This window comes from Portunus trituberculatus, chromosome 47, assembly GCF_017591435.1.
Source record: "Portunus trituberculatus isolate SZX2019 chromosome 47, ASM1759143v1, whole genome shotgun sequence".
Taxonomy (NCBI): Eukaryota; Metazoa; Arthropoda; class Malacostraca; order Decapoda; family Portunidae; genus Portunus; species Portunus trituberculatus.
Window position 1 is genome coordinate 34,010,704 of NC_059301.1, and position 20,282 is coordinate 34,030,985.

Genomic DNA, 20,282 nt, shown 5'->3' on the forward strand with positions numbered 1-20,282 from the left:
ATATATATATATATATATATATATATATATATATATATATATATATATATATATATATATATATATATATATATATACACACACATATATATATATATATATATATATATATATATATATATATATATATATATATATATATATATATATATATATATATGCCAACTGTAAAAATTATCCTTATATTAGTGATAAATAAAATTTTATTCTTTATCTAATTATTTATCTATCTTTTGCATAATCCCATTGTAATGTTTTCTTCTGATCCTCCATGTTATATAGGATGAAAGGCAGAAACATTTCCCCATACAAATGCTGAATCATGACTGGAGCGGACCGTTGCTAGTTCACACTGGCTGCAACAGTCGGTCTCGCTCGCCTCGCTCCAGTCAAAATATCTTTTGAATGTATCACGACTGGAGCGAGAGCGGAGCGAGAGCGAACTGTTACCGCCAGTGTGAATGCTTACATTGAAATGCATTAAACATTACTGGACCAGACCGAGACTGGAGCGAGAGCGGAGCGTGATCGAACCTATGGTGTGAATCAACCCTTACCGTGATCCAGGAGTCTCATCTGGCCTGCCTGAGTCCCTTGCCTATGAAATATAAGATTTTTTAATGTAAAATCCATTTTTATCTACATACTTACCCATAATTATTAATTATTGCTTAAATCCATTCCCACAGCAAACTTACCCACTGTCTAACAGCTTGAGAAAAGAAACAAAAGAAATACTTCAGGTGCCCTTTCTCATTTTTCTTTGAGAAGACACCCAGTCTGTTTTCCACTTCCAGGTACCACCCATCAGGCCGATTCCCTCATTCGCCTCTAGCCTTAAAAGTCATAGAGGGGAGGGAGGAAGGGAAACTCAATTATAAAAAATAATTATGGGTAAGTACAGTAAGTCCTCGTTATATGGTACATATGTGTTCCTGAAAACCTTACCGCAAATCAAAATTACTGTATACTGAACCCATTATAACATGTAATAATAGGGGATGTGTTCCAGCACGTCAAAAGTCACCCCTACAGACATGAAAATATATGAAAATAGTCATAAAAAAATGTAAAGTACACTTAACCCTCGGCTATCGTGCCCAATTGGGACCGAAATAGCCGCGCCATAGCCGAAAACGCGATAGCCGAATTGATCTAGGCGGGAAGGTGGTTTTGGCCAATGAGCGCTCAGATATTCCATGACGTCATGGCGGGGCACGCTATAGCAGGCATCTGAGGTCACGATAATGAAATTTTAGCAGCTTTTCATGGGTGCGCGATAGCAATAAAAGGCGTTAGCCGAAGTCACGATAGCTGAGGGTTGACTGTACTGCACAAAAGAAATAAACAAAATGTATTTATTTACCTTTCACACGCTACGTATTCTATCAGATGATGTCCCATCCGAGGCTAAGGGACAGTAGGGATTTCAGCCCTTACTCATAATATCCACAAAAAACACGCCATAAGGATTTCACTTGTGTTCAGTGGGAAATACGGGAAGATACTGATCGTTGTGGTGGCTGTGCGGCGTGGTGGCGCTACGGTACGGTGTAAACAAAACATGAGCGGATACCTTATCTGTTAATTTTCTTACCATAAATCGAATCGAGGGTAGTAATTATCAAACACCGTAACTGTGATTTTACCGGATGACGAAGTACCGTATAAGGAGGACTTACTGTATACAGATAAAAATAGATTTTACATTAAAAAATCCTATTTATTATTACACATACTACTATCCATTAATTATTAATTAATTATTGCTTAAGAACTGAATCCGAAGTATAGGAGGGAGGATGACCTCACCCCTAAGAACAACTTTCACTCCTCAAAACACACACCCTTACAAACCGAAAACTTGCTCGCAGAGGACTGTCTGACCGGATGGGCCATAAATCTAGCAGCCTTCTGCAAAAAGCCTCTCTTTCGGAAGACGCTGGAGAATCTCCACGTGTGAAGGTGAAGTGCTCCTGGAGACTTGTGAAAAAGGTGGCGATGAGACTGGCGGAGCAGAGAGGCCCATGGTGGCAACAGTTGAGGATGGTCCACTAGCAGAATAAGAAGGAGACGAAACAAGTCTGCCTGATGCTACTGCGTGGCAATCAGAGTCACGTGAACACAAGTAGACTCTCTGACTCAAACTAGCACCCGCCGAATCAGACAAAAGGGAGGACAGGCATACAGATCCAAGCCCTCCCATGGAAAGGCAAATGTGTCCTCTTTCCAAGCTCCCGGGTCTTGCAGGGGAGACACATACAGAGGTAACTGTTGATTTAATGCAGTTGCAAACAGATCCACATGCAGCGCACCCCACACCTGGAAGACTTGCCTGCACACTACTGGATATAGGGTCCACTGTAACCCACATACTTGTGACTAAGGATGTCCGCTTCTGCAGTGTGCTGTCCCGGCACAAGCCTGGGGGCGAAAAGAGACTGAATTGTCCTCGCACCATTGGAGAATGTCCCCCACCAGACCCAACAGAGACTTGGACCAAGTGCCACCCAAGTTCCGTAAATAGACCACCACTGTCAAATTGTTTGACATGAGAGACACCATTGTGCACGAAAATTCTTGCTGAAAGGACTGCAATGTCCGGAAAACAGCCATCATCTCCAGGTGGTTGATCTGAAACCTCTACTCCTTTAGGGACCACACCTCTGAGACAAGAGAGTCCCCCAGATGAGCACCTCAACCGTGAAGGGACTCGTCGGAAAAGAGACTGTTCCAGAGGAGCTATCACAAAGGGAGCTCCCCTGAGAAGATGACCCAGATCCATCCACCAGGAGAGGTCTGCTAGACATAGCTGGGAAGGAGGAACCCCGCCACCAGGGTGGGTCCAGTGCTGCCCTCCAGTGTTTCTTCAGGCACCACTGAAGGGACTGAGAACATACCCGACCGCGTGGGACCAGCCTCTCCAGGGAAGCCAGATGACCCAGGAATGACCTCCATAGAGACACTGTAGGGGCTCTGTCCTCTAGAAAACTTTGTGCCATTGACAGAAACCAGCTGACCCTTTCTGGCAATGGAAAAACTAGAGCCCTCAATGAATCCAGCACCATGCCCAGTTACTGCTTCCTTTGGCTGGGTACCAGGTCTGATTTGGGCAGATTGATCTGAGCACACAGCTACTCTCCTGCCCCAACCTCCATCCACTCTCTCCTGTGCCACTGCAGGCAAGTGCCCACCGGCACAGGAGAGCAAATTACTTCCCTAGCGAAATCTACCCTGGCCATGGGATCCTCCACTGCGAGAACCCCTGGCCCGAAACGATCCTCCTGTAGTGGAGGGCTTGGGGACCGGAGCCGATGAAGAGGCACCAAGAAATGCACCCCTCTTTGTCTGCCCTTTTATTTTTCTCCCCCAGGATGCAGAGGCTGAACCCTGAAAAGAAGAGGCCAACCCCCTCACTACAGAAGAGTGCATGTTGCTGAGAAGCCAAGTGCTCATCTTCCTGCACCCTGGCCACCACAGCTTGGTCAAATAGCACGTCAGAAAAGGGAGAAGAAAGAAGCTGGTGCTTCTCCCTGTCAGAAACGTTACCGCCTGTCTCCGTAACATAAGGAGTCTGCAATGAAGCTCCTCAGCAGGACGAAGAATGTCCTTATTAGCCTTGGCAAGTGGCGACTAAAATTCCAAAACATCCCCATGCTAGAAGCAGCACCAGCCCATGTAGCCAAAAGCTGGTCTGTCCAAGAGGCAATGTCAGCCATGGAGCCACACACTTTCTCCATTTGCACCAATAGGTGGGAGGATGCAGAGACCACTGGGTTGTCCACCAGCCATAGACACCCCCAACTCCTCATTAACTGGAGGAGGAGCCAGTGAGGCCACCCTCAGGCAGATAAAAAGGCCTGGCCTGACCATACCAGTCCCTAGACAACTGAAATTTTGTTGAGCAATGCTTAAGCTCCCTCACGGACAGTTTGAGCCATAAGTGACCATGGGAGTGTATGTGATGGCTGGCGGCGCAAAACTGAGCCCTGTGGCCTTTCTACACCTGTAAGCTGGGACAAGGAAGGAGCCTCAGGAGAAGGCAGATGAAGATAGGCTCTCACTTGGCCTATGAGGTTCAAAAAAGAGGAAACACCTTTTTGATTGGGCGGCACATCCTCAATAAGACCTATCTGTGGGAAGAGAGTGGCCAACTGGCCTGGGAGCCGAAAGACCTTGGCTCACCTGACTGCCACCAGCCACAGGTGCTGGTTGGCCAGCCTCAACAGAAGCCTCCTGAAAAAGTGGAAGGCTGCCCGGCACAGACCCACCAGGGTCCATATGGTCCAAACCACTACAAGGAAGGGAATGGCAGCCAGGCATGGGAGCCGAGGTGCACACAAGGCACATCAGTCTGGTTGTCCGGCATGGGAGCCTTGTGGCTGACACCAACACTCATATTCTGGGTAGGGAGAAGGCCACCAGACATATTAACAACATGGCTGTGGCCCAACTCCACCCCTGAAGCAAATGGAATAGTCTCACCTAATCCATGTGAGGGAATGATGAGCTGGTTGCCAGGCATGGGAGCCATATGGCAGATGCCAGCTTCAACATCCTGGAAAGGAGTCTGGCTTTCAGGCATGGGAGCTGAATGGCAAACGCCAGCCTCAACATCCTGGAACGGAGGCTGGCCTCCAGGCATGGGAGCTGTATGGCAGATGTTGATCTGTTTCCTGGATAGTGGGGCAGCCACTGGGCATGGTAGACTGATGGCTGTCAGCAACCCCACTCCCGTAAACAAAGCCAAAGGTACCAGGAGAACCGGGCATTTCCTTACCTGTACCGCAGATAAAACCACAGGAGGGGATAAGAGGCTGGCTGCCTGGAATGGGAGCCGTATGACAGATGCCACCATCAATATTTCAGATAGGAGTCTTGTTGCCAGGCATGGGAGCTGTATGGCAAACACTGATCTCTGTATGCTGGGTAGTGGGGCGGCTGCTGGGTATGGTAGACTGATGGCTGTTGCCAATCCCACTACCATAAATAGTGAGAAAAGTACCCAGGGCAGTGTGCACTGCCTTACCTGTACCAGGAACCGCGGCATGGCAGCCACCTGATGTTGTTGGGCCTGCGGCAAATGCTGGTACCATCTCAACCTTGGGACCGGCAGCACTAGCTTGCCCTGGCCTTTGCATAACCCCGCTCGTACCTGGCTGGGAATCATCTACCTGGGAAGCCAGACTGGAAACCAGAGTAGGGGGAATCCTGGGAAGAGGAGAGAAAGAGGGAAACTGGCCCAACGTCTCCTCCATCATACACATGCGTTTCTGCAGCTGGTGTGACAAAGGGGAAGACTTCACTTACCGGAAGAAGAAGCCTTCCTCCTCTCAGTACGATCTTTAATACTCTCTAAAAGACGTAGAAACTGGTTGTGTGATAAGGCCTTGCAGCGATCACAACGGGGAGCAAGGCTACAAAACACCTCCCTACATGACAGACACTCCCCATGAGGGTCCACCACAAGTGATGGGAGGGAATGAGAACACTTCACACACTTACGTGGCATAATAACACACTTACAAACTCCCTGTCGAAGAAAGACAAACCCAGGAGCGACAAAAGGCAAACCCAACCACTGCTGTGGAAGAAAAAAAAAAAAAAAGAAAAAGCTGGTGAAAGAGATGAGCCAAAGACAATGTGTAAGCCCTGTGACAGCAAAGAGGCAAATGAAGGAATCGGCCTGATGGCTGATACCTGGGAGTAGAAAACGGGTTGGGTGTCTTCTCAAAGAAAACGAGAAATGGCACCTCAAGTATTTCTTTCATTTCTTTTCTCAAGCTGTTAGACATGGAACGAGTTTTTTGTAGGAATTGGGGGATTTAAGCAATAATTAATAATTATGGGTAGTAGTATGTATAATAACAAATTCACATCACCCTTGAACATATTCCTTTTGGGAGTACAGTATGTGCAGTCCCCATGAGCAGCAGGACTGAGGTGGATGGATACTTACCATTTGAATTTTAAAAGTAAATATTCGTCTGATATAGTGGTGAAAGGTGAGTACAGAAAAAAAGTAAAAACTAGCAGCTTGTTTATGTTGAAACACTTGAAGTTGGTGGTGTTTTTAATCTGTTTGATTTGTTTTATTTTACTTAACTTACAACCCAGTACTTAGTGACTCAGGGTGACATTGGACCAGGCTAAGTAATAGTTAAGGGGGCTTGACTTATCTGCAAGGTAAACTGATAGTACAACATTTTGGGGTCAAATTATAGAGGTCGACTTATGTGCCAGATTGACTTATAAGCCACAATGTACGGTACTGTTAGGTTAGTTGTAGTGTTACATTAATGTAGATTAAGTTTACATTAATGTAAATTGTTTGTTTAGGTTTAGTTCATCAGGGAAACCAAAATGGAAAAAATTTTGCAGCAAAAAAAAAAATTTAAGACAAATTACTATATTTGGCAAACAAAGGGCCCATTTGTGTTATCCAGACTATTTCATTATCTGGACAAGTGACTACACCATTTAGTTCGGTAAGGGGCGAGTGTATTTCTTCACTTAGCTCAACAATTGCACAAGTTAGGTAAATTTTATTTACATACACAAATGAAGAAGCATTTATTAACTATGTCATTGTTTCCAACATCAACAAGTTAAAAAATAAAGTAATTCCTTGGCAGTTGCACCTCCTACTTAAATAAGAAATTTCTCTCTCTCTCTCTCTCTCTCTCTCTCTCTCTCTCTCTCTCTCTCTCTCTCTCTCTCTCTCTCTCTCTCTCTCTCTCTCTCTCTCTCTCTCTCTCTCTCTCTCTCTCTCAAATAGATAGAGAAGGATAGAGAGCTACCACATTGAACTTGAAAACTTGTAGCTACCTTACCAGCTGCACAGATAAAGGGAGAAGTTGTTCTTGGCTATGACTGTCAGTGAATCCTGGCTGGATGGACAAATGTTCGGATGGATTTAGGTGACAATGGAGCTGTACAGATTAAGCTTGTCACCTCTATTAGTACCTGTTTATTTAATACATGTACAGGCAACCCCAGCTTAACGAATGGGTTACGTTCCTAAAAAAAACTTTTGTTGCGTGAATTTTCGTTAAGTGAACCAATTATAACCACTTTTACCTCTGACTTGAACTTCCTTTGAGAGTAAACAAAGCGAGGGTGCTTCATAGTACAGTAAAAGGTTTAATGAAAGTAAAAATTATGAAGTTAAACATTTAAGCAGTTTAATTTAAGACTAAGTCATTATAATAAGTAACTTTATAATGTTGTTGATCTTAAATTTATGAAGATAGGGAGAGTGGAGCGGGAAAGACGCTAGCTGGCAACCTGTGGAATGTAAAAAGGTGCATCATTGTACTGCATACAAAACTTATGTTCCACATTTCCATTGCAGAGTCACGAGTTCAGGTGGTTCTTTTAGCTTGTTAGGAAGATATGGTCTCACCAGCCTTTTTGATAGAGTCGGCTAACTTGAAAATAGTATAGACAATAGATGGAGTCAAGCCATGGTGGCAAGCAATGCTATTAGTTTTCTCGCCTCTCGTGTCTGTGAATAATATCCAGCTTCACTTCGTAAGAGACTTCCCTTTCTTCTTAGCAACGCTAGTTGACATTGCAGGGCTGGTTGCAGAGCATTTTGGTGGCATGTTGAGCAAGGGAAGACGAGCTGCTGCTGGACACTAATTGTTTTGAACTAAAAGTGGGGAAGGATAGGGGAGTGAATGGTGCGCATGTTGTCCATGAGAGCCACTGGTGTTAATCAAAAGCTTGTCGGCTTGCGTGATATGGTGGAGCTTTCAAACTTGGAAAAAATTACCTGGATAAAATTTTGTTAAAGCTAGTTTGGTGTTCGTTATACGAGCAGATGGTAGTAAAAAGAAATGTTTGTTGTAGCGAAATTTTGTTGTGTGAACGTTCGTTACGCGGGGTTTGCCTGTACTCCTTTACCTTATCTTTTCACCTTAGTGGTTATGTCCTATATGGATGTCTAGTTTCACTCACATTTTCTTCAGAGATTCTTCACTCATCCTCCTCTTAAGGGCCAACCCATATGAACATATTTCTTTTCATCCATTCTTGTAGTACACACAACCTATTTACATAGATATTCATATAATAATTCTGTAATATGTACTTAATTGCTTCCACTCTCCCAGCTTGTCATTCCATATGTTTGTATCAGATCCAGACATTCAATAACTTTGCCTTATTTTCAGGGATGGATAAAAAAAAAAGGAATAAATAATAATAATAATAATAATAATAATAATAATAATAATAATAATAATAATAATAATAATAATAATAATGAATGAATAAATAAATAAATAAATAAAATAAAATATTTGATTGAAATAATTTTTTTCTCATTTATGAATCAATTTTTCCATTTAAATTATTTTTTCCATTAACCCTTATATGTTTGCACTGATTATTTGTTCAATCTTATGAGGCCATTTTGTCATAGATATTAAACTTGGCCAATGCTAAACAAAATCATAGTTTAACACAGTACATTGCCTGACATGGTGTTCACATGAAAATGATAAGTAGGACTAATAGTTTAGTCAGACCAATAACATTAAAGTAGCTGCTTATTATTTTTTTTATGTAAGAAAGGGCCAGTCAAGGGCAACAAAATATTGAAAAAAAAAAATTAATTAATAAATAAATGAATAAAAAAAAGCTCACTTGAATGCTGGTTCTCTTGAAGATAAGTAGAGGGTTAGCCAAAATTAGAGAGCAAATGTCTTGATACCTGATAACTGATTGAATTTGCACTAAAAAAATTTTCAGCTCATTAAAATTCATAATTACTGTATATCCTGATTATGAACAAGAATATTTTCTTGTAAGAAAGGGCAATGATTCACTGGTGCCTGACTTGCTGCAGAACCAATACAAGACCAGACACTGTGTACAGGACAAGTTTACTTGATACTTATCCTATGCAACTGTCTTATATGTTCTTCCTGTGTGTGTGTGTGTATTTACCTAATTGTAACATACGGGAAAGGAGCTATGCTCGTACTGTCCCGTCTCCATATCTACTAATGTCCAGCTTTTTCTTAAAATCATGAATATTCCTTGCGTTGACCACTTCCACGTCTAAACTATTCCATGCTTCCACCCTTCTATGAGGGAAGCTATATTTTTTCACATCTCTCCTATAAGTGGCCACAAGTGTGTGTGTGTGTGTGTGTGTGTGTGTGTGTGTGTGTGTGTGTGTGTGTGTGTGTGTGTGTGTGTGTGTATTTACCTAGTTGTATTTACCTAGTTGTAGTTTTACAGGGCCTGGGCTTTATGCTTGTGTGGCCCTGTCTCCATATCTACACTTATCCAATCTTACTTTAAAAGTATGCACACTCATTGCAGACACTACTTCTTCATTTAAACTGTTCCACGTCTCAATACATCTTTGCGGGAAACTATATTTTTTAACATCTCTCAGACATCTTCCTTTTCTCAGCTTTTTACTATGCGATCTTGTGCTTCCTTTTCTCAGCTTTTTACTATGCGATCTTGTGCTTCGGATGTCATATTCTTCTCTCAGGATCAGTTTCTCATTATCCACTTGGTCCATTCCGTTGATCAATTTATAAACTTGTATCAGGTCTCCTCTCTCCCTTCTTTGTTCCAGGGTTGGTAGATCCATAGCCTTTAGTCTCTCCTCATATGTCATCCCTTCAAATTCTGGAACCATTCTTGTAGCCATTTTTTGTAGTCTCTCCAATTTCCTTATGTGTTTCTTTTATGAGGGGTCCACACTACTCCTGCATATTCCAATCTGGGTCTTATTATAGTATTTATCAATTTCTTCATCATTTCTTTGTCCATGTAGTGAAATGCTATTCCAATATTCCTTAGCAAATTATATGTTTCTCTAAAAATTCTATCAATATGGCTTACTGGTTGATTGTTTTCTTCCATCGTCACTCCTAAGTCCTTTTCCTTTTTAACTTTCTCCAGTTCTACTCCATCTCCCATCTTATAGATTCCCACTGGTCGTCTTTCACTCTTTCCCATTTCCATGACATGGCTTTTGTTCACATTGAATTCCATTTCCCACGTTTTACTCCATTCCCAGATCTTATTTAGGTCTTCTTGCAGTATTTCACAATCCTCTTTTTGCTTTATAACTGCACAGTTTCATATCATCTGCAAACAGATTTATGTAGCTGTTCACTCCTTCTGGCATGTCGTTAATATAAATGAGGAAAAGTATTGGTGCCAATACTGATCCCTGTGGCACTCCGCTTTCTACTGCTCTCCACATGGATTTAATATCTTTAACTACCATCCTTATTTCTCTCCCCCTCAAATAATTTTCTATCCATCTCAATGTGCTTCCTTTTAAGCCACCCTTCTCCTCTAACTTCCATAGTAATCTTGCATGTGGCACTTTGTCAAACGCCTTTTTTAAATCCAAATAAATACAGTCAACCCGTCTCTCTCTCTGTGTGTGTGTGTGTGTGTGTGTGTGTGTGTATTTACCTAATTGTAACATACGGGAAAAGAGCTATGCTCGTACTGTCCCGTCTCCATATCTATTAATGTCCAGCTTTTTCTTAAAATCATGAATATTCCTTGTGTTGACCACTTCCACGTCTAAACTATTCCATGCTTCCACCCTTCTATGAGGGAAGCTATATTTTTTCACATCTCTCCTATAAGTGGCCATTTTAGTTTTTCCCATGCCCTCTCGACATTCTTTCATTCCACATACACAGATCTTCCCTATCCATTTTTCCATGCCAATCATCACTCTGTATATTGCTATCAGGTCTCCCCTTTCTCTTCTGTTTTCCAGGGTCGGAAGTTGCATTCTGTTCAGTCTGTCTTCATAAGTCAAATCTCTTAAGTCAGGCACCATTTTTGTTGCAGCCCTCTGTACTTTCTCTAGTTTCCTTATGTGTTTCTTTAAGTTCGAGCCCACTGTATTGTTGCATATTCAAGCCTCGGTCTTATCATTGCAGTAATTATTTTCTTCATCATTTCTTCATCTAAATATCTGAACGCCACTCTTATGTTCCTCAATAAGTTCAATACTTCTCCAATTATTTTGTTTATATGTCTCTCTGGCGATAGGTCATTGGTAATTGTCACCCCAAGGTCTTTTTCTTCATGACTGGTTTTATGTCTTCATTTCCTATCTTGTACATACTCCTGATTCTTCTTTCACTCTTGCCAAACTCTATTTTCTTGCATTTTGTCGTGTTGAACTCCATTTGCCATGTACAGCTCCATTTCCATATTCTGTCCAAGTCTTCCTGGAGTAGTTCGCAATCTTTGTCACATCTCACTTTTCTTAACAATTTTGCATCGTCTGCAAATAGGCTCACATAACTGGACACCCCATCCACCATGTCATTTATGTAGACCGCGAACATTACTGGTGCCAACACTGATCCCTGTGGAACTCCACTCTCCACCAAGCCCCATTCTGATGGTCTGTCCTTAATTATTGTTCTCATTTCTCTTCCTACCAAAAGTCTTCCATCCATTTTAGTAAACTGCCATGCACTCCTCCTACCATTTCAAGTTTCCAGATCAGTCTCCGGTGTGGTACCTTATCAAAGGCCTTTTTTAAATCCAGATATATTCCATCAGCCCAACCATCTCTTTCCTGTATTACATCTATCACCCTCGAATAGTAACATATCAGGTTTGTCGTGCATGAACGCCCTTTTCTAAAACCAAATTGACACTCACAAAGTATGTCATTTTTCTCCAAGAAGTCTGTCCATCTATTCTTCACCACCCTCTCACACATCTTAGCTACCACACTTGTAAGTGACACTGGTCTATAGTTCAATGGGTCTCTCTTGTTACCTGATTTATAAATTGGGACAATGTTAGCTCTTTTCCAGTCTTGGGGCACTACACCTTCCCTTAATGAGGCATCAATTACTTCACAAACTTTTTCTGCCAGTTGCTCCCTGCATTCTCTTAAAATCCATCCTGATACCCCATCAGGTCCCACAGCTTTTCTCACTTCTAAACTCCCCATCATATTCTTGATCTCCTCCACAGTTACTTGAAACTCCTTCATAATCCCTTTCTGTTCCATTACCAGTGGTTTGTCAAAAGCAGTCTCCTTTGTGAATACCTTCCGAAAGCATCCATTCATAGCCTCTGCCATTTCCTGGGATCCTCACTGCATACTCCATTTACTTCTAAACTTTCAATACTTTCTCTATTTTTGATGTTGTTGTTCACATGTCTGTAAAAAGCCTTGGTTGGTCTTTACATTTATCAATTATATCCTTTTCTTGTTTCTTTCTTTCTTCTCTTCTAATCAACACATATTCATTTCTTGCTCTTTTGTAACTTTCCCACTGCTTAATCCGTCTTTTCCTTCTCCACCTCTTCCATGCATCCTCTTTTCTTGTTCTAGCCTTTTCACATCTATCGTTAAACCAGTCCTGCTTTCCAACTTCTCTATGTTGTCTTATTGGTACAAATTTTTCTCACCTTCTTTGTATATTTTTATAAATTCCTTCCACTTTTCATTTGCTCCCTTAGCACTCTTGAATTTCATCCAATTTGTCTCTTGAAAGAATTTCTTTAGGTTTCCAAAATCTGTCTTGGCATAATTCCATCTTCCCACTTTATATTCTTCATTTCTTCTAGATTTCTCTTCATCTATCACCTTGAACTCCAAAACTGCATGATCACTCTTTGCTAAAGGGCACTCCACCCTCATCTCCTCAATGACCATTGGCTCTGTACTAAAGACCAAGTCCAGTCTTGACGATGCTCCCTCTCCTCCAAACCTAGTATCTTCTTTGACCCACTGAGTTAACACATTTTCCATTGCCAGTGTCAATAGTGTATTTCCCCATGTTGTCTCTGATCCTTCCATTGACCAGTCCTCCCAACACACCTCTTTACAATTAAAATCTCCCATCATTATAGTTCGTTCACAGCCACCCAACATTTCTTCCAGACATGTTCCTGTATCACTTATCATTTCTTCATATTCCTGTACTGACCATGCATTTGTCTTAGGTGGTACGTACACCACTATGTAGTGCCTCTTTTTCCTTCATTAGTTTCTGCTCTGATCTTTAGCACTTCTGCCTTTCCCATACCTTCTTTCACTTGATCCACCTTTATATCTTTTTTAACCAGCAACATCACTCCCCCTCCCATCTTACCTACTCTATTTCTTTTCCAAACATTATATTTCCCTTCTCCAACCATCATCAGGTCTTCTCCCTCTCTCAGTTTTGTTTCAGTAAGACCCACAATATCTGGGTTCTTGTCCCTCAAGTAATCGTTGAGTTCTAAAATCCCCGATATCACTCCATTTATGTTGGAATACATTACATTCCGCTCATACGTGTGTGTGTGTGTGTGTTGTTACAAAATCTGTCCTTAGCTCGCAAGTGGGTCTATGCCTGACCAGGTATTTGCCCAGTCCTCTGAGTGGGAGACATGGGGGAAACAAAGTACCTTACACCTGTCAGTCACCCCTGTAGCCTGAGACAAGAATTTCATCTGAGGTCTGTCCTGCAGCCGGCCTGTGAAGAATCAAATATCTCTCCTCCTGGCAACAACGACATTACACCAGCCATCACCAGCCACATAAACCCTCTCCAGACAAGAGAACAGGTGTTGAGAGAGAAACCAACATGTTTAGTCCACTTTATATATCTTTTTAGCCTTATCTCATCGTCAAGAGTACACTGCCACCAAGGGTTCAGGCACACAATTCTGTGCAGACACACACCACGCAAAGTCTTTTAGGTTGAGCATAACCACAAACAGGAAAGAAAGTGCAGGTCTGCATCAATGTAATTTTTGATGGCAAGTGGTGTCCTGCACCCATGGTTGCTCATCCAGACCAGAAGTAGTAGTAGTAGTAGTAGTAGTAGTAGACTAGAAGTAATAGTAGTATTAATAGACTAGTAGTAGTAGTAGACTAGAAGTAGTAGTAGTAATAGACTAGTAGTAGTAATTGTAGTAGTAGACTAGTAATAGTAATTGTAGTAGTAGTAGTAGTAGCAACAGTAAGGCTGCGTTTACACCAAGCGAATCGAGTCGCGTCAAGTCAAAGCGAGTCACCACCTTTTATACCATTTAACATTGATTTCTATGGATCTTCGAGAAAACCGTTCACACCGAATGCGTCGAGTCAGTCAAGTCACCGCGTCGCGTCAAGTCACAGATAGAGCTGGACCCATTTTCTCATCAGTCACAGCGAGTCCATCAACGTGTGCATCATGCAAGTGGAGTTCTTAATTAATTTAGTGCGAGAGCGCCCTGCTATATATGATCCCAGTGACTGTAGCCACAGGGATCGTGATGTCATAAGTTCTCTGTGGAAGGTTTTCGGTTTTTTTCTGGATGGTTCACCAGGTCTGGGAATAGATGAGAAAAGCTTCCGAAATCTGGCCTCCTGGTGTTTATTTCATGTATCCAGATTCTTTTACCCTTCTTGCGTCTGCGACGGCGAAGCCACAACAAAACAGCTACCACCGCGAGGGAACATTCATCCCAAGATGTATTGGACTAAGAGGTGAACGCACTTCAGCATTATTGGAACCGCTGACGTCACCATGTGTATTGTTTACGTCTAGTGTTGTGGTGGTGTGTTCACGTGTGGCAGATTTTATCAGCAATTGTGTACTTTTCACGGGCTTTGTATTACGATATTAATAGTTAAATGGGTAAAGCAAGAGTGTGCGCTGTATTTGGATGTACACCTGGTAAGGACAGCAACCTAAGATACCATAAATTCCCATCTAATGATAACCTTGCTGACAGTGGATCCATAAGTGTTTCCGTTCAGACCATATTAATATTAAGTATGCTGTGGTTTGTGAACGACATTTTAGTTCAGCCCAGATTGAACGAAATCTGAAGTACGAGCTTTTAAATTTGCCGGTTCCACGAACTGTGAGAAATTTAAAACAGGATGCAATTCCTGATCAGAATCTGCCATCACGAGGACACAGATGCCAGGGAATCGGCCATCCACCAGCACTTAAAGGTAAGAAACTGTGTATTTTGTAAGTGGTGGTGGTGGTAATACTAGGTTCTACTAAAGTAAGTGGTGGTGGTTCTAGTCTAATACATCTTGGTTCTAGTGAAGAATGTGGTATGATAGTGTTTCTAGTAAAGTAAGTGGTATGTGCTATGCTTGTGAAACGATCACAGTAGATGCTGGTGAAGCTAATACTAAGTTGGAGGTGCAAATATTGTAAGTATGTGGTGGTAGTTGAAATTAAAACATGGTAGAGGTGGTGGCATATCCCCATATTTTCTTGCAAATCACTAAGAAACGTAAAATACAGTTAGTGGCATTATATCTACTAATCTTAGTAACCAAGATGCTAAAAGATAACCACTCAAATAAAAGAAATATGCGGAACACCTATATTTCACAATCTGTCCTAGTTGGTTGACATGCTGACGTCACGATTCTGGGTTTTAAAAGCCTCCCGCGCTACGTCTTAGTCTAATACATCTTGATTCATCCATCCTGAAGGAAATCACACAGGTAACTGATTACTGACTTGACTCGTGGTGACGCATTCGATGTTAACGGAGGTAAGTCAAAATGACTCAAGTCAAATGACGCTCATGACTTGACGCGACTCGACTCGCTTGGTGTAAACGCAACCTTAAAGCAGTAGCACCACTTTGAGAGAGAGAGAGAGAGAGAGAGAGAGAGAGAGAGCAAAGGATCCATCCCCCCCATGTCACAAAAGACACATGATAAAGCACTTCGGAAAAAGTAGGCTACCTAGGAGTATTTGATTCATATGACACACTTATAATAATAATAATAATAATAATAACAATAGTGATAATGATGATGATGATAATAATAATAATAATAATAATAATAATAATGATAATAATAAGCAGCAGCAGCAGTAGTAGTAATAGCAAAGGTACTAGTAATTTTAGTCATAGCAGTAGGAGTACGAGTAGTTGTAGTACTAATAGGAGTAATTATGGCGGCGGCGGCGGCGGTGGTGGTGGTGGTGGTGGTGCTGGTAGCAGCAGCAGCAGCAGTAGTAGTAGTAGTAGTAGTAGTAGTAGTAGTAGTAGAGCTGGGCGCATTACTGGATATCGGGTAGTCTGGTACCGCGCCTCCGGACCTCGAAACGCAGGTAGTCCATACCTGTACCATGGTACTTCCGCACCTAAAATTTTTTCCCTCGGTCGGGTGCCACACCTCCGCACCTCCGGTACCGTACCCAAAACTATTAACTCGCCCGCCTCAAAAAATATAACAAAATACAAGGCGATAATACATCAGAGCTATATATATATATATATATATATATATATATATATATATATATATATATATATATATATATATATATATATATATATATATATATAATTTGGCCTATTTCTTAGTTGCATTTCGCATTTTCTAGTTACAAGAACCTGCATGGCAACTCGATCTGCTGCTGTTCTCTCTCTCTCTCTCTCTTAGATGTCATAAAAATCAAGAATAAGAAAATAAATACACCACCACCACCACCATAGACCCAAATGGAGGAGGGAGAGAATAGTGGGGGTGAGGGGGGAGAGTGGATCGACAACCTACACCACACCCTCACTGTTACCAATATGGAAGGAAAATTTTGCCAATCTTTTAGAGTTGAAGACAATCCAGAGAGAGAGAGAGAGAGAGAAACTTGCTTAGACCTGAATGAGTGACGTCATTAAGTGGCGGGAAAACATGCCTGGTAGCACAGACCGACAAAAAAGGCCGAAAGTAATGCTACGGAGTACGGACTGTTAATCGTCTTTATTTATTTATTATTATTTCTTTTTTTTTTTTATCTTTGAAAATTTCAGGTGCGGAGGTACGGACTCAGAATTTCGCCTTTCCGCACATGTCTCAGGTGCGGAGGTACGGACTTAAGAATTCCTTTGTGTACCTGTTACTTCCGCACTCTTGAAAAATTTTCCGCATCTCGTTTGGTGGTCCGCAGGTACGGAGGAGCGGAAGTGCCCAGCTCTGAGGAGTAGTAGTAGTGTAAAAATAGTAGGAGAGAGAGAGAGAGAGAGAGAGAGAGAGAGGTAAATGGAAAAAAGAAGCCTAGCTAGGAGTCTCGGATTCATAAGAGAGACACTTCCGATGATGATGATAAGGATGATGATGATAATAATAATAATAATAATAATAATAATGTAGAAGTAGCAGTAGTAGTAGCAATGCAGCAACAGCACCTGCAGCAGTAATAGTAATAGTAGTAGTAGTAGTAGCAGTAGTAGTAATAGTAATTTTATTATTATTAGTAGTAGTAGTAATAGTAGTAGTAGTAGTAGTAGTAGTAGTAGTAGTAGGAGCAAAAGTAGCAGTAGTAGGGGCAGGAGTAAGAGTTGTAATAGAAGTAGTAGTAGTAGTAAAAGGAGTAGAGAGAGAGAGAGAGAGAGAGAGAGAGAGATTTGATTTGATTTGATTTGATTTGATAAGTTTGTTGTTGAAAAAAAAAAGTACAACAAAGGAGATGGGAAGAGCCTGCCACCCATCCCCCAAACAAATGTTCATAGAAAACTAATGTATTGCAGTACAAAAATAAATAACCTTAAGTATATTTACATTATTTACAAAGGTGGAGCAAAAAGTGGGAAATCCTTGAGGATGGCAGGGATGATGTCATTGTTGAAGAACCAGCTTATCATTGGTGGCAGGTCCGTTCCCCTGTGGGCGGAAATGCACCAGCAAAGGACACACCATGACATAGTGGGCAAGTGTGTGCCCTGCAGGACTGTGACACAGCTTACAGGGCACAGCAGCAGGCCCACTGACCTCCCAATAGTACCTGTAACCCAGCCTGAGATGCATAGCAACAAGGTCATGGGCAGCACTCTTCCTGCCATAGGTGACACTGCTGGTGTGGGAGACATGTACATAATGGACTGAACTGGGATTGCCTTTCCCATAACAAGTGTCAAGGTTATGAGCAATGGTGCTGCAAACATGACGTTTAAGCTGACCCTTGATGTTATTATAAGTGTGTTCAACAGGACAGTCAGCAATGTCCTCAGTAAAGGAGTGACGGGCAAGAACATCAGCTTTTTCATTATGGGAAATGCCAACATGAGAAGGCACCCAGGTGAAACATACTCTGAGATTATCTCTCCAAGAGATCAATAACACCAAGACACTTGTTGATGAGATCACAATCAGCAGGGGAAGGAGACAACAATGAATATAAGGCACCCTGACTATCAACAAAAAAGTAAACATCTTTCCCCAAAGGAAGGACAATTTGTAAACCTTCTAGCATGGCATATAGTTCTGCCCTTGTAGAGGACAGGTTGTCAGGAAGCCTCTTGGACACCTCAGTGTCAGTGTATTCAGAGGGAGAGGTGTAGTTGCGGATGAACAGGCCACATCCAGATTTGCTGCCATCCACTGAACCATCACAGTAAACATGTACAGCCTGCACCCTTGAGTAGTTAGACAATTTATGCATAAAAAGTTCATGTGGGAACCAGTTATATTTAGGAGCAGCAAGTTTTTCTATATCTACACTGACTTTGTGAGGTCTCCAAGAGGGGAACCAGAGGTGGTAACAACATTGAGGTAGGAGTCAAGGACATCAAATTTGGTTAGTGATGTTAAAAGCTGTCTCAAGTAAGAGTTAGCAGGGGCCCTGGGGTTAGCATGAAGGTGGGCAAGGAACGCAAGGGTTGGCTGGCACCATTACATGCCATCTGACACAGTGCACGGCAGGTGATTTCCTGTATTCGACAAACAATGGTGGGGAGGTCCAATTCTGCTCGGAGAACTTCAAGCTTTGCAGTCTTGGGGCAGCCTAAGATTACTCTCATGCTCTCATTCTGAATGTACTCAAGGGGTTTCAGCTGTGTTGGACTATACCGAAACAAGACTGGAGCAGCATGGTCTATTAAAGCCCTGATAACAGAAATGTAGAACATTCTAAGCACTGGGATACCCACACCATAGCCCCTGTGAGCTAGCACTCGTAGGGGAGCAAGCTGTAACAAACATTGATTGCGAACATAGGTAATACAGTGAGAATCCTTAGTAAAAGTATTTATAGCACTGCACACGACTGATTTTTATGGAATTTATGCTTGGTGGTCTGCAAACTCTGGGAGTTGCTTGAAATTTAGTTTTAGTTTCATTGATGACAAGGCCCATGTCAGTACACAGGGACTCAAATGGCTTAATGCCGAGGTAAGGGTCCGAGGAGCATTACACTGTAGCAAGATGTCGTCAGCATAGACAATTACCTCTGTGCCCTGGGAAAAAGGATATCTGGCAATTTTATCCATAAGTATATTGAAAAGCATGGGACTGAGTACACCCCCCTGCGGTGTACCCAGGTCAAAATTCCCTTCAGCAGAGACTGCCCCCTGGAGCCACACCTTTGCCTTCCTGTCACACAAATAATCCCAAATCCACCCCAATAACTTTCCTTTAACACCCTTCAACATGAGTTCCTCAAGAATGACATCCCTGTTGGCCTTGTCAAAGGCACCCTTGAGATCAATAAAGGCACGACAGTTAACATTGGCATTACTGAGGCACTTAATAAAACAGTCACTGGTAGAGCGGCCCTTCATAAAACCATGCAAGTTTTGCGACAGAAGATCCCCCACTTTATAAAGTAACCGTCTTAATATGACTCTCTCCATCATCTTACAAAGACAACTAGTTAAAGAAATAGGCCTGAAAGAACCATCACCCTTTGGAATAGGAATGATAACAGTAGTTTTCCATGAGGAGGCAGACATCCTGAGGCATAAGACATGTTAAAAAGATCTAATATAGGATTTTCTGGCAAAACTAGCAATGCATTAAGTATATCATATGTAAGGCCATTCTGACCAGGTGCTGTGGACTGGCCCTGCTTGACTGCACAAAGGAGTTCATCGTGAGTAATTGGTACACAAGTATCATTAAGTATAAAAACATTGCACTGCAGGCTGGCCAGTCTGTGAGGTCTGTGGCGAGCAAGGGCATCTCTGTGGGAGGCAGGGAGCCCAGCCAATGCCGAGGCACTTGTCCAAGTATTTAGTAAGTCCTGTGCTGTACTGGCAGGGTCAGGGACAGTGGCAGCTTTCCTACCTTTACCCCGGATGCGGTTAACATGGGACCAGAGCACAGTTAGTGTTCTGGTTGAACGAACCTTAGCTAAAAAGGCACCCCAATACTTCTGACGCATCTGATGACGAAGCTCAGTCAAGTGACGCGCCACAGCAACCATAGCCTCTCGAGCATCACTGTCCGAGGGGTCCTGTTGCCAGCGGGCCTGGTAAGCTGCTAAATTCTGCTGACAGGTGATGAGGACTGGGTCTCTAGCATAAGT

The 20,282-nt window shown here is 42.2% G+C and overlaps 1 protein-coding gene across 1 annotated transcript in view; it reads right to left on the reverse strand.

Annotated features, from left to right (window-relative positions):
• Positions 1–18,074: 18,074 nt before the first annotated feature.
• LOC123498209 overlaps positions 18,075–20,282 on the reverse strand; it is a 42,885-nt gene continuing 40,677 nt past the window's right edge. The window contains exons 3-7 of the mRNA XM_045245374.1: positions 20,079–20,282; positions 19,706–20,033; positions 19,120–19,571; positions 18,654–18,945; positions 18,075–18,481 (exon numbers count right to left, since the gene is read on the reverse strand). The exon at positions 20,079–20,282 is cut by the window's right edge and continues 590 nt beyond it. Coding sequence (XP_045101309.1) covers positions 18,075–18,481; positions 18,654–18,945; positions 19,120–19,571; positions 19,706–20,033; positions 20,079–20,282 — 1,683 coding nt within the window. The remainder of the gene's footprint in view (positions 18,482–18,653; positions 18,946–19,119; positions 19,572–19,705; positions 20,034–20,078) is intronic.